The 14,828-nt window shown below is 53.0% G+C and overlaps 1 protein-coding gene across 1 annotated transcript in view; it reads right to left on the minus strand.

Annotated features, from left to right (window-relative positions):
- Positions 1 to 2,101: 2,101 nt before the first annotated feature.
- The window catches only part of LOC140189308 (EH domain-containing protein 1), an 84,893-nt gene continuing 72,166 nt past the window's right edge, over positions 2,102 to 14,828 (minus strand). Inside the window, exons 3-5 of the mRNA XM_072246018.1 lie at positions 12,713 to 13,125; positions 4,390 to 4,554; positions 2,102 to 3,082 (exon numbers count right to left, since the gene is read on the minus strand). Of these exons, the coding sequence (XP_072102119.1) occupies positions 2,558 to 3,082; positions 4,390 to 4,554; positions 12,713 to 13,125 (1,103 nt within the window). The 3' untranslated portion in view covers positions 2,102 to 2,557. The remainder of the gene's footprint in view (positions 3,083 to 4,389; positions 4,555 to 12,712; positions 13,126 to 14,828) is intronic.

Raw genomic sequence — 14,828 nt, forward strand, 5'->3', positions numbered from 1 at the left:
TCCAGGGAAGGCAGTCTCAGGCTATCCGGTCTCTCCTTAATAACAAGCCCCCCCCCCCAGACCTGGCAACTTCTCCAGGGTCTTTCTGATCTGCCTCGACTAACGCATGCTCCAGGTATTCTGCTCCACAATGCTGGCTCTGTGGGACCCGGAATGCCTCAGGTCAGTTAACAGCCCCTCTAACCGGGTGTGCTGTGTGATTACCAGTCAGTCGTTCAAGCGTACATGGGCCTCCAAGGACTGAGCAAAACCTTATGGCTGAAATCAAGGAGTGAGGGAGATGGAGAGGGACCACAGCCAATCTCTACCCACCCGGCAAACCAGGGGTGACTGGTCAGTGATGGGGAGCAGGAACCCTGGCCGATTTCAACCCTCCCCCCCACCCTGCTATTCAGCGTCAGAACCCACGGCTAATTATTGCTCTGACCCGGGGTAATCACAGGCAGGGATCGGGTGCCTGGCACACCATGGAAGGGCCCCCGGTGATGGTCAGAATCCCCCTGGTTGAATTGCTCTTGGTGAACTTTCCCCATCAGCCCAACGACCCACGCTGAGCTGTAACTGAGAGTCCCTCCACCCCACCTCCCCACCGCTTCGCCAAAGAGGGCCAGCTTGCTGTAACTGAGCTTGGGTAGGCAGCGCGACCCAGGAGCGACAATGTGCAGAACCCGAGCCGAGCAGCCCACCCCACCCCCACTCCCCTTCCCCGTCAGTGCTTTCGAGTTCCCCTCCTTGGGCTGGCTTAACCAGGCACTGGCAGACCTCCACGCCCCATCCAGGGAACTCGGGAATCAGCGACAGGACAAGCGGTCTGCCAGAATGGATTTCAAAGTGGAATCTTTATTTATACACAGACAGGTCCAACAGTTACGACACACAGGCGAGACGACACAGCTTACCGCCTACCTGTTACAGACAGTGAAACACAGACCCCGCCCCCCCCACCCAGGTAGTCACAGTCGGAAACGCCGGCCAATTGCCCCTCCAAGCCCAGGGGTCACTTGGCGGTGAACCCTGCACTCACTCTAACCCAGGGGTCGCTGGCCGGTTATGGAGAACAGGAAGCCCAGCTGATTCCCCTCCCTCCACCCCTCACTAACCAGAGGGTCACAGAGCAGCGACAGGGAGCAGGCTCCTCTCCCCAGTGTTTGCAGGGTGGCGTTGGGGTAGCAGGAAGCCCAGAGGGACCCAGAGGACACTGGGAGGTGATGGGGTAGCTGATTCCACACACCACCCCGGCCCACCCCTCTGCTCAGTGACTCCCGGACACGGTCAGCAGCAGAAACCCTGGCCCGCCTCCCCCCCCCCGCCACCTGCCCCCGTAGAAAGCACCGCGGCTGGTTCCCGGCGTCACGGCACTGCAACGAACTGTCGCGCGGCCAGAGCGCGTTTCAGTGCATTAAGAGAATGCAAGAAACCAGGCCACGAGATCCGACAGCCTGCGTTCGGGCGGAGGATGCTGGGGTGGTGGGGTGGAACAGGCAGCTTGTACAAGGAGCAGTCTGATGGGGGGAAAAGGAGGAGACACCATTGCCACAGGGGTTTCCTGCTGACGAAACAGTGCCAAGACAGTCACGGTGGCGGGGGAGGCTGAAGGAAGATCTCTCTTCCTGCCTGGGATGGGGGTGGGGTGGGGAGACAGTCATCACACTCAGAATACACTGTACATTCTTGCAGAGGTTCACGCATTCCAGGTGAGCTCCTCTCGAAGCCAGCGATCCTGGTCTTTGATTCGATACGCTCGCAGTTTAGGCTTGGGGAGGGGGGAGGAGGTGGGATTTAAAGTGCTGCTGTTCTGCAGGTTCCTATTAGAACGGACAGGGGCGAAAATCACCTCCCACAGCCCCACACAGGTCAGCCTCTCCTGGGGTCTGATCAATGGGTACTGCCTCTACTCCTCCCCTCCCTACTAAATAAATCTCCCCCCTTCCATCTGCAAAAGGTAACATTCCAAGCCAGGGGCTCATCAATTTAAAAGCTTCACGAAGGGGGTGTAAAATGCAAGACCCTTCACTCTGTCTATCGCTGAGTGGCAACTTTGATTTCTTGAGATAAAAATCAGTGGAGTGTGCAGGGGCGATGGGGTCACGGGGTGTGTTTGTATCTCAGAGGGGTGGGGACGGGGAGGGACGTTAAGTGCCATGCTGTGAGGGTGCTTGCTCGCGGTGCGTGGGACGTGCACAGGATCTAAAATGGTGGACGTTTAAAGTTAAAACCACCCCCGCGCCCCCCCCCCCACCACTACCCTGTCCCCGTTCAACATTCAATCCGAACCAAGAGCGCAGCGACCTTACGAGGAAGGGAGCTCGAAGCTGGCTGGAGGGGGGGAGATGAGCTCAGCCTCCACACTCCTACAGCAGAGACCTCCGGAGCAGAAGACCAGCCATGTTTCACGCCGAAGTGCTTGCGCACAGAATCAAGAGAGGATATCCTGCGGCCCGAGGTGGACCCTGATCACTTTGGTATCCGCCCCGCCGATCCGGGGGGGGGGTGGGTGGTGCAAGGGGGCGGGAGGTGGGGAGGGCGAGCCTGGGGAGAAGTCGCGGGGGGGGAGGCGTCACTCGTGTCTCCGTTTGGACGGTGGGACGAGGTGATCGGGCAGTTCGTTGGGGAGCTCGTGGCCCTCCAGTTTGACCTTGATCAGGTGGTTGGCGAGGGCGAACTCCTCGTCGTCCAGCATGCCGTCCTTGTCCACGTCCGCCAGCTTCCAGATCTTGCCCAGCACCGTGTTGGGCAGCTTGGACTTGACCATCTCCTTCTTGGCGCTGGCGCCGGTCACCTTGCCGTTGACCGGCGACAGGGTGTAGAAGATCTCGTCGTAGCTGGGCTTGTCCTTGGCCACCACCCACTCCAGCTCGTCGATGCCCTCGCCGGCCCCCTCACCGTAGCCGGCGCCGAACGGCCCGTTCATGGTCCCGTCGAAGGCGCCGCCGTGGACGATCTGCTTGGGCATTGCCGCCTCCTCCTGCCGCACCATGGTCATCAGCCGGGCGATGTCGTTGGCCAGCATGTCATCCACCATGTCCAGCAGCTTGGGCTTCAGGCTCTGGAATTTGGTGAAGTCCATCATCTGGAGGTGCTCCTGAAGGGAGGAAGAAAGACAGAAGTGACACAATTGTTTTCACCCCTCCTGCAGCCAAAAACGCACCAACGAGCTGCCCAATCAACCTCGTCCCACCGTGCAAACGGAGACACCAGTGACGCCGCCCCCCCCACCCCCATCATCAATCCCTGGATCGTCAGGGTGGATAGCAAAGTCATCAGGGTCCAGCCCTCGGCTGTGTGTCTCCCTCTTTATCGTGAGTGCCTTGAAGTAAAATGCGGCGCGTCTGCAGCCGAGGCGGTCTCTGCTTGGTTTTTTTTTTACACCACACCCTATCCCAACTACTGTTAAGTGCATCCTGACTGGTTGCAGGACCTCAAGAAACTGCAGAGAGTCGTGGACTCAGCCCGATACATCACGGACACCTCCTTCCTCACCATCGGTAGGATCTAGAGGAAGCAACGTCTGCCATCAAGGATCTCCAGCAGGGATCCAGGCCGGGCCATCTCCTCGCAGCCGGAAGTCCCACACCACCAGGTTCAGGAACAGCTCCTTCCCTTCGACCATTCGGCTCCCGAGCCAAGCCTCACAACTCCTAATCGCCACATCAGCACAGCAACACTGTGGCCGCTTTGCATTAAGTTGTTTTTGTGCTGCAACTGTGCTTTCTTGTAAAAAGTGTAGAATTAACGTTTGTGTTTTTCTTGTCTGATGCTATGTGCTGTACATATCCCACTGCACCTGTGATACAAGGGGGAGACCAGTCAGCCCTTCACACCTCTCCTGCTATCCAATAGCAGCCCCCTCTTGCGCTTCCAGGGAAACGAGGGCCCTTTTCGACCCAGCTGATAGACCAAAGGGTCCGGCCTCTGCGTCCCGCTGGGGTAGGGAACTGGGAGGGGAGAGGCATGGGCGTCACGGTGCCAATACTTCTCTCTGGAGGGAGACAGGTGACAAAGGGATGCCGCTACTCGTGCACTTTGATTGTGACGTCCTGGTCCAGGCTGTGCTGGTGCTTGCAGTCGAACAGCTGCTGACATACTAGGGTGGGTGGGGGGGGGGCGCGGGGTAGGGCTTGTCTGGGGAGAATGGGCACTCCAACTGCAGCTGCCCCCCAAACACCAGCTCCAAAATAGGTGCCTTCTGTCTTGATGGAAGTTCGCTTGCAGACTCCCCACACTTCTCCCAGAACACTGAAAAGACGCACGCTTTTGATTCCTATGCAGGCCTTTCAGCTCGCTGGCAATCCCATCCCCTCGGTCATTTGCCTGCAATTCTGCAGGAGGTGGAGGGGGGAGACGGGCTTTGTTAATATGCCATTGGCCCCCACCCGGCCGATGGCTTACCTGCATCTTTTTGAGTCCCGGGAAGTCTCCCGGCGAGATCTGGTGCTCGCGCTCAATCTTCTGGTAAATGTCCCCCAGGCTATTGATGAGTTCCTTCTTCTTATTCTCCTTGCCGAAAACGCTTGGCATTTCTTTCTTCAGAGACGAAATGATGTAGGCGTGTACCTGCAGAGGAGGAGGGAAGGATGGTTGAGAGGCAGCTGGTGTTGGGAGGGGCAGCAGGAGCAGGGCAGGAGCTCTCTGTTAGCTCTCCAGCACAATGGGGCTGGTTCAGGATAAGCCGGAACCTCAAACCAGTCAGATGGTGAATGGAGGGTGCTTTTCAGAGATCAGACAGCAGAGGGAGCCATATCAACAGACAGCAAACAGTCAACATCATGTCACACACTCCCAGTGTCAGACACAGAGTGAAGTTCCCTCCACACCGTCCCATCACACACTCCCGGGGTCAGACACAGAGTGAAGCTCTCTCCACACCGTCCCATCACACACTCCCGGGGTCAGACACAGAGTGAAGCTCCCTCCACACCGTCCCATCACACACTCCCGGGGTCAGACACAGAGTGAAGCTCCCTCCACACCATCCTATCACACACTCCCGGGGTCAGACACAGAGTGAAGCTCCCTCCGCACCGTCCCATTACACACTACCCGGATTACAGAGTGAGGCTCTCTCTACACCGTCCCATCATGCACCCCAAGGACAGGGACAGTCAGAGTAAAAAGTCACAACATAATTTATTTTTGGATAAATCCAGGTGCGTGGGGCATCCCAGAATGCAACAAGCCTGGAAGAAAAGCAGCAGGGAATTTGGGTAAAGCGCCGTTGGGGAACTCCGAGGAACGTTGCAGAGACCTGCACCGGCGCACAGCCAAACTATCCGGCCTGCTAACACTGCTCGTCAGGTTCAGAGGGAGGTGCGTCTGAAATGGCTCCTAACAGAACTGGCAAGTGGCTGGTACTACCTCTGCGGGGCTGAGCAGGAACTGAGAACTGTGCTGGATTCCTGCCACACGCCAACAGCACACACAAATACACCCCCCCCCACCCACCCCTCAGGCACGGTTGGCAAAGCAGGAAGGGCTTTTTTAAAAAAAAGTTATCCAGTCACCTAGCACTACAGAACAGAAATGGGCCCGTTGGTCTATCTGGTCCACGCCAGGCTGTTATTTCTGCCTGAAAGATTTAAAGGGATTCTGAGGGACGAGCCTCCCCACCCGCCCACCCACAAGAAGGCGGTCGGTGCACTGAACGAGCTGCCAGAAGAAGTGGTAGAGGAAGGCACAATATGGAATAACGCAGCCAGAGGAAGTGTTTTTTTTTAACTACACAAAGTGGTGGGTGTGGGGAATGTGCTGCCAGGGGTAGAGGTAACGGCAGATACATTAGGGGCATTTAAGAAACTCTTAGATAGAAAAATTGAGGGCTTTGTAGGAGGGAAGGGTTCAGGGGCGTTGGTTTAAAGGTATTGGTCTGTGGCACAAAAAAGGTTGGGAACCCCAAGAGATATAGTGATATTGGAGTAGGAAAGGGCTCTCACCACATCGTGGGCCAGCGTTGTGTGAAGTGCTAGCGACAGGCACAGTACAATTGCATTTTAAAAGTACTGGACAGATACTTGAAGAGGAAAGGTTTCTGAATCTGGGGTCCGCCTACCCCTCGGTTTATGGTTGGGGTCCACGGCATGAATGAGGTTGGGTTAACCCTGGTTTCAAGGGATGTGGGTCACACGCAGGCAGATGAGGCAACAAGGTACGCAAGGTTGGTAATTCTATGAATGCAGTTCATCTATGACAATATCCCACCTACCCCACCAACCTCCGATCCTGACGGCTACTCCCAGAGCAGACTCCACAGACACTGTGCTACCGTTCAGGGCAGGAGGAAAGGCTCTTCACCTGTAGACGCTGACCTCCGAAGGCCCTCGACTCACATTGGGAAGCTCTGCCCCCCCCCCTCACACGGACCACTGCGGCCACACAGGTACCGACAAGAGGTTTGGAACGAAGGGGGTGCCCCCCCACCGCACTCCTCCAGGGAGGAAGCTCCCGCCAGCGGGAAGGTGCCCTCTGTGTTGCACAGCCAGCTTTACACTCGATCTGTCTTTATAGCTAGCACAGACGCAGTGCGCTGTACGATTAAGACTCAGCAAAGTTAGAAACGCCCTCAGATCGAGGAGTAACAAGTGGGGATCAACTAAGTACAGCAAACACACGAAAGTGAAGCTGTACGGCAGCTGTGTTCTGTCCACACTCTTCTACGGGCCAGAACGCTGGCACGCGACAGCGAGAGACTTCGCCAAGCTGTCGTCATTCCCACACCACCAGACCCCGGAAGATCCTCCGTATTTTCTGGGGAACAAAGATCTCCAAACGTGCTCTCCTCCTTCGGTGCCACCAACTGCCCGTGGCCACAATCACCATGAAGAAACGGCGGAGGTGGTCTGGGGCAAGTGATGACAAGGGAGGCCAACTCCGTCATCGAGACGGCACTCCACTGGAGTCCTGAAGGGAGAGAACGTGGGAGACGAAGACAACATGGCGCCGTACCGTAGATCGCCGTGAACCACTCCTGGGCATGACAGGGAAGGTGGCCGAGGACAGGCAGAGTTGGAGGACCTTCATTGCTGCCCTAACGCCAGCAGCGTTACAGGCAATAGGGGACCACATGAAATAAAGCCGAGTTAAAGGAGCATCTTGTCGAGGAGTTTGAGGTTTATCCAGACCCTAAACTTTGTCCACTATCTACAAGGCTCATGTTCTTAGTGTGAAGGAACACCCTACTTGCCTGGGCGAGTGCCACTTTAACAACAGAAGCTCGACACACAGCAGCTGGCTTGATGGATACTCCATCCAGAACTATTCACTCATTCCACCACTGAAGTTTGTACTACATACAGAACACACTGTAGTGCTCAGCAACACAATTGTTGCCAGCAGTCGCTTGATTGGCTGAGGCGGTGTGAAGTTTAAACAGAGCTTGGGGCCTTTTGGAACTTTTGCAATCATAACGATCTCTCAGGAGCCAATAAAAAGAGGCGAGGTGAAGGTGGAGTGGCCATTGATAGAGTGGGCCAGTGTTAGAGTGGTCAGGTTTTGGCTCAACAGGCTTGGGCAAGAACAGGTGCAGGCTAGAGCTGAGGCTTGAGAAGTTGGAGGCATAACAAGTGTAGGTCGGATGATAGTTCAGGGAATGAAATGCTCTTCCTGTGAGATGTGGGAGCTAACGGTCTCCCTGGTGACTACATCTGCGAGAGGTATACCCAACTTCAGCTCCTGACTGACAAGCTTGGACTGGAGCTGGATGCTGTCAGGACCATAGGGGAGGCTGAAAATGTCATCAATGAGATTTTTACTGAGGTGGTCACACCCAAAGTGCAGGCTTCAGACAGTAGATGCAGAAGTGGACAGTGCAAGCTTCCCCGGTGACCATTCCCTGCAGCAACAAATATAACCCTTTGAATACTGCTGGGGGGGGGGCACAGCAGCAGCAGCCCGGCCAGTGGCACTGTGTCCAGCTTGAGGCTCAGCGGGGAAGGGTGAAGTCAGGCAGAGCGGTAGCAACAGGAGATTCGACAGTTAGCGGGACGGACAGGAGATTCTGTGGCTGCTGAAGAGACGCCGGGATGGTGTGTTGCCTTCCAGGTGCCAGGGTCCAGGCTGTCTCAGAGCGGCTGCAGCTTACTCTCAAGAGGGAGGGTGAGCAGCCGGAGGTTGTGGTGCACGCTACACTGGCATTAATGACATAGGTAGAACGGGGGAAGAGGTCTTGCGCTGTGAGTATAGGGAGTTGGGGAAGAGGCTGAACAGCAGGACCTCCAAGGCAGCAATCTCTCCACGCACGGCTCGGTCTGTGGAGAAATACAGAAATCCTTTACAGAAATACAAAGCACTGGCTAGGATGCTTCTAACACACGCAGCTCTCTTTGCTCTATTACACAAGGACATGGAGGCACTGGAGAAGGGACGGGAAGAGGATGACCAGGCAGCTGCCTGGATTAGGGTGTATGAGCTATGACAGGACAAACGTGGATTGTATTCTGAGGCCGAGGGGAGACCAAGATCATGGTTTATAAAGTTTTGGTAAGGGGGATAATCTGAATCTTCCTCCCACTCTGCTGAGGTATGAGTCTCAAATAGTAGACGACATGAAAGAGTGGGAAGGTTTATGAGAAATTTGAGGCAAATCTGTTTCCTTTCAAATACAGAAGGTGGTGCTGGAATGTGTTGTCAGGGCTCGTGGCGGAGGCAGACATGACAGCCTTGTTTAAGGGGCTGCCTGATAAAAGAGGGAATAACGGGGACAGAGGGAGGAGGCCACTCATGATTTTTGTTCTCTTTTGCACCATGTATTTTTAATATACAGTATATCCCTCAGTGTAATTTATAGTATATTATGTATTGAACTGCAAAAACAACAAGTTTCATGACATACAGGACTGTGCAAAAGTCTTAGGTGCATATATTCATAGCTAGGGTGCCTGACTTTAGCACAGGACTGTATTTATCGACGTAGAGCGGAGAGTGAGTTTGTAAATCTGGCGGGAGAAAAAGGACTTTGGGAATGGCGAGGGTGGAGCGCCGTGGGACGAGTGGCAGAGGAGGAGTGCCAGGGTGGGTGGGGTGCAGACACACCCAGCCCTGATACACCAGGCAAGGTCGTTGGTTTATTGATCATTACAGAATGTCTCTCTGGTGCTTCCCGCTCCCTCCCCTCTCCCTTCCCCTTTTCCCAAACATGATCCCCCTCTCCCTGCCCCTTCCCACTCTCAGTCCACAATAGAGACCTAGATCAGAATCAGGTTTATCATCACTCATCTGTCATGAATTTGTTTTTTTTGCAGCGGCAGTACAGTGCAATACATAAAATTATTACAGCAGTGTGCAAAAGTCATCTATATGCCGAAGACTTTTGCACAGTACTGTATGCCAGTGATAATAAACCTGATTCTGATGGAGGGGTTAGTTCGAGAACATGGTCGGCACTGACACGGTGTGTCAAAAGACCTGTTCCCCTCTCGCTGTGAAAAAGAGACATCTCTTTCTCCCTTATTAGGGAGAGGGAGAGAGAGGGAGAGAGAGAGCCTGTGGTATGTCAAATACCTGGTTGAATGAGTAGTTTTGGAGTACTGCAAGTCTGTGCCTTTGCTGCACGCTTGAGTGCTCGGCGACAGGTGCCACGCTTTTTTTTGCTGGTGGGGGGAGGAGGGGATCGTTGCTTGCTGCCACTTACACATGGGAGGAAGGAGCTGGGGGGTACTTTGGGGTTCTAACATTTAACTGTCATTCATTCTTTGGGGGCACTCCTCTGTTTTTATGGATGGTTGCGAAGACAAAAGCATTTCAGAATGTATATTGTGTACATTTCTCTGACATAAATGTAGCTTTGAAACCTTTGTTCCTGCACTGTACTGGTCTATGAAACTCTGGTTAGACTATAGACTCTGGTAGTGGATTGTGAAGAGTTAATCTTTATGCTTGCCGACAGTGGCCTCGAAGGTAACAGAAGTGACTGCAGGAGCTTTGATTGCAGCTGTGGGAAAACTCCATACAACACTGTGGGAACGTGGCAGTTAGTCGGACACAGGGGTGAGGACTGGTGACCAGTGATGACTTGGTTCCAAACTGGTGGCTCGAGGTGATGCTGTGTGCTGATCCAAACTGCAGAGGAAAGGGTGTAAAATTAGAGTGTTCGGCAGCTCTTCGAGGTCATGAACAGCGCCACGGGTCGAGTGGAAGGTGTGCTGCAGTAACAGGAGCCTGTGCACACCTAGACAAGCATTTTCACGCTTGCTCCACTTCTGTCCTAACAAACATAATTTTGCAGTTCCAAATAGATGATTGGTGTCTGCCTCTTTCTGTCTCAGAGAGTCAGATCCAAGAAGTTATTGTTTAACAAAACAGGTAGCCACTATAAAGCAACACACATAAAAGTTGCTGGTGAACGCAGCAGGCCAGGCAGCATCTCTAGGAAGAGGTACAGTCGACGTTTCGGGCCGAGACCCTTCGTCAGGACTAACTGAAGGAAGAGTTAGTAAGAGATTTGAAAGTGGGAGGGGGAGGGGGATATCCAAAATGATAGAAGACAGGAGGGGGAGGGATGGAGCCAAGAGCTGGACAGGTGATTGGCAAAGGGGATATGAGAGGATCATGGGACAGGAGGTCTGGGGAGAAAGACGGGGGGGGGGAACCCAGAGGAAGGACAAGGGGTATAGTCAGAGGGACGGGGGGAGAAAAAGGAGAGTGAGAGAAAGAATGTGTGTATAAAAATAAATAACGGATGGGGTATGAGGGGGAGGTGGGGCATTAGCAGAAGTTAGAGAAGTCGATGTTTATGTCATCAGGTTGGAGGCTACCCAGAAGGAATATAAGGTGTTGTTCCTCCAACCTGAGTGTGGGTTCTTCTTTACAGTAGAGGAGGCCGTGGATAGACATGTCAGAATGGGAATGGGATGTGGAATTAAAATGTGTGGCCACTGGGAGATCCTGCTTTCTCTGGCAGACAGAGCGTAGGTGTTCAGTAAAGCGGTCTCCCAGTTTGCGTTGGGTCTCGCCAATATATAGAAGGCCACATTGGGAGCAGCGGACGCAGTATATCACCCCAGCCGACAGGTGAAGTGTCGCCTCACCTGGAAGGACTGTCTAGGGCCCTGAATGGTGGTAAGGGAGGAAGTGTAAGGGCATGTGTAGCACTTGTTCCGCTTACAAGGATAAGTGCCAGGAGGGAGATCAGTGGGGAGGGATGGGGGAGCCACTATAAAGCAATGGGATTAATTCGCTGTGGTTTATTCCTTAATCAACATTTTTAAAAAAAATCAACATTCTCAGTCTCCCAGCATCACATCGACGTCGGAGGTTCTGCAAGATGGCGAGATCGCAGACTTTTATTCCGATGCTCGGAAGTGCCAGCGATCTGGTTACCCAGCCTGCCCGCTAATCTGGCGTGCGAGCTGGAGGCCTGGAATGCAAGTGGGGAGTGCAGCCAGGCCAGGGTCTGGACCGTGAACGGGATGTGCAACTGGGGTCCAGGTCTATAATGCCAGGAGCAAGGAACATGAGGGGCAGTCTGTGACCAGAAAAAATATATATTCCCCTGTTTTAAACTCCCCGGGGTCACTGGAAAATAACACCACTTTGTAACAAGAGGGAAGGAAAAACATTTGGGCATTAATAGGAGTAACATTCAATAATCCAGAAAATCTATTAGTTGGGACAACACCCAGGGACGAAACACAGAGGGAATTAAAGTTACTGAGAGAAGGCGGAGCTGAATCCATGGCCAGATCGGCCATGATCTCATTGAACAGTGGAGCGAGCTCGACAGGCTGTACAGAGCCACAGAAACAGGCTATTTGGCCCACCTAGCCCCTGCTGAACTGTTTTTCTGCCCAGTCCCGTTGACCTGTACCCGCACCATAGCCCTCCCATCCATGTACCCGATCAAAATTTCCCTTGTTGAAATCAAACCCACATCCTCCACTTCCGCTGGCAGCTCTCGCCACCCTCTGAGTGAAGAAATTGGCTGACACGTACTCAGAGTTTGTTTTGTTCTTATATTCTATGACACGCTATAACAGGGGTTCCCAACCCTTTTGATGTCGTAGACCAATGCCATGAATCGAGGGTCTACGGAGCCTAGGTTGGGATCCCCTGGTCTATACAGAGACAGCGGACTTCACGTGCTTCCCCTCTCCGGGGACACCCAGGTATGGACCCTGGCAAGAGGGACAGACAGTCTGAGCGAACTGCCTGCCCAGGAGCATAAGTTCCTCTAGCATCCAACACCAGCACAAAGATCACGAGACTGTGGCACCAGGATTGTTGGGGCTTCTGTAGTGAGACCTGGGCCAGTTTGTGTCTTCACAACCGCCCATGAGACCACACACCCTCGGCTGTGGTCTGAGGGGGAGTGAATGGTAACCGACAGAACTCTAATGTGGAAGTCACGTGCTTCCAGTCTTCCTGAATTAGGGGGTGAAATTGAAACTCCTGTCACTCATTTCAGGAAAAAGCCTGGCAAAGTTTCCTGTTGACAGCAGTCAACAGGATAAAAAATTAAAATATGTTTTAATAACACAGCAGAGTGAGAGAGAGAGAGAGAGAGAGAATGAGAAAGTGAGAGTGAGGGAGAGAATGAAAGAGTGAGAGAGTGAGAGTGGGGGAGTGAGAGAGAGAGAGAGAGGGGAGAGAGAATGAACGAGAGAATGAGAGTGAGAGAAATGAGGGAGAGATAGAGATAGAGAGAGAGAGAGAGAGAGAGAGAGAGACAGACACACACACACAGAAAGAATGAGTGAGAGACCAGTGCAGAGTAGGCCTTTACCTTGGCTAGCCGCGCCCTCTTGATCAGGTCATTGAGTTTCCTCAGGGCTGCGTTCCTCGGCAGGCTCTGAATGTCCTTGAACAAATCCTGCTCCTCCGCCTCAAAGAGTTTTCTGTTCTCTGCGATGAGGAGCGGCTGGGACCAGAAGGAGCCGATGTAGACTCGGATCACCTCGGGCGTGTTGATGATCTTGCCCAGGGACCACATGAGGGCCCCATAGACCCTCATCAGCTGCTGCGTGTGGATCTGGTCGGCCTTGTTCAGCACCACTCGGATCTTGTCCTCGTGGTTCTTCATGGCCTTGATCACCTCTGAGAACTCATCGGAGATGTCCAGCTTGTGGGCGTCGAAGAGCAGGATGATGCGGTCGACGCGCTCTGCAAACCACTCCAGGACGGCCGCAAAGTCGTAGCCTGCAAGGGAAACACACGCAGGTTACCCTTGGGTGCTCTCACAGAATACCAAGGGGGCAGAAACTCGGATGGGTCTACAGCCAGAGTGCCTGAGTGTTTCCTGTTTGGTCCACGGAACTGTGCAAGTCTTGGACACACATAAAAAATTCTGCGAAGCAAAGATGCTTTCAAAAATAATGAATCAAAAAGTTTCTAAATATTAAAAAAATTACTATGGAGAGCAGTAAACATTAAATCAAATCAACATTTGGTGTGACTACCCTTTGCCTTTAGTTCTCTTAGGTACACTGTCGCGCAGTTTTATAAGAAAATCCGCTGACAGGTTGTTCCAAGCATCTTGGAGAACTTGCCACAGTTCTTCTGCAGACTTTGGCAGTCTTGCTTGCTTCTGACAGCCTCAGTGATGTTGAGATCAGGGCTCGGTGGAAGCCATAACATCTGAAACCACATTAAAATAAAATCTAGGGTGCCTGAGACTTCCGAACAGTACTGCATTATCAACAGATTGAACAAGTACAGCACACAGTATAGGAACGGGTTATTCAGGCCACAGCACTGAGCTGTACAAATTAAATTAGCAATCAATTAAATCGATAATTAGGACAACATGGGAGCATAGTGGTTAGAGTAACACCTTACAGCGTTGGCGACTTGGGTTCAGTTCCCACCGATGCCTGCGAGGGGTTTGTATGTTCTCCCCGTGACCACATGGGTTTCCTCCGGGTGCTCCGGTTTCCTCCCACAGTCCAAAGACGTACCGGTTAGTAGGTTAATTGGTCACTTGGTGTAATCGGGCTCGTTGGCCTGTTACCGTGCTGTATCTCTAAATTAACCAAATGGTCAGCTAGACTAACCCGATGTGCCAACACGACACCCATATGCTTCTATCTTCCTCACATTCACCGGCCTAAATATCTCTTAAAAGTCTTTAATGTATCTGCCTCCACCCCAGTGCAGTCCAGCCTCTCTGCAAAAAAAAACTTGCCCCTCACATCTCTTTTGAACTCAACCCCTCTCAACTTGCCTGCACGCCCTCTGACATTTCAACCTCGTGAAAAAGATTCTGTCCACTCTATCAGTGCCTCTGGTAATCTGACAGGACTTACCAGGTCTCCCTTCAGCCTCCGCTGCTCCAGAGGAAGCTGCCCAAGCCTGCCAAACCTCTAGGTAGAGCACGCGCCCTCTAATCCGGGCAGCGTCCTGATGAACACACACAAGAGAAAATCTGCAGGTGCTGGAAATCCGAGCAATGCACAGAAAACGCTGGAGGAACTCAGCAGGCCAGGCAGCATCGATGGAAAAGAGTACAGTCGGGCCGAAACCCTTCTGCACCCTCTCCAAAGCCTCAGCATTCTTGCTAAAATGGGGCAGCCAGATCTGTATGCAAAAACTCCAGAAATGGCCGAACTGGAGCTGCAGCGTAACTTCCTGACTTCTGAACTCAGTCCAATGAAAAAATTATAGTACCAGCTGCAGTCCTCCCCGGGTCGCTGGAGGGCTCAGGTTTCGGAGTTGGAGTACATCAAAACATAATTCTGCCATGAACGGTCCCAAGCCCGGCTGTAAAGAAAGGGCTGAGTACTCTGGTGAGCTGCTGCAGGCAGCCCGTGCCTTGGTAGGTGTGTGGGCTTAAGAAGGCTTTTGAAACACTGAAGTTGGGCAATATCTTACTAGTAGTTCAAAAGGCAAGAAACATGACTGAA

The sequence above is a fragment of the Mobula birostris genome, chromosome 28 (genome assembly GCF_030028105.1).
Source record: "Mobula birostris isolate sMobBir1 chromosome 28, sMobBir1.hap1, whole genome shotgun sequence".
NCBI classification, from domain to species: domain Eukaryota; kingdom Metazoa; phylum Chordata; class Chondrichthyes; order Myliobatiformes; family Myliobatidae; genus Mobula; species Mobula birostris.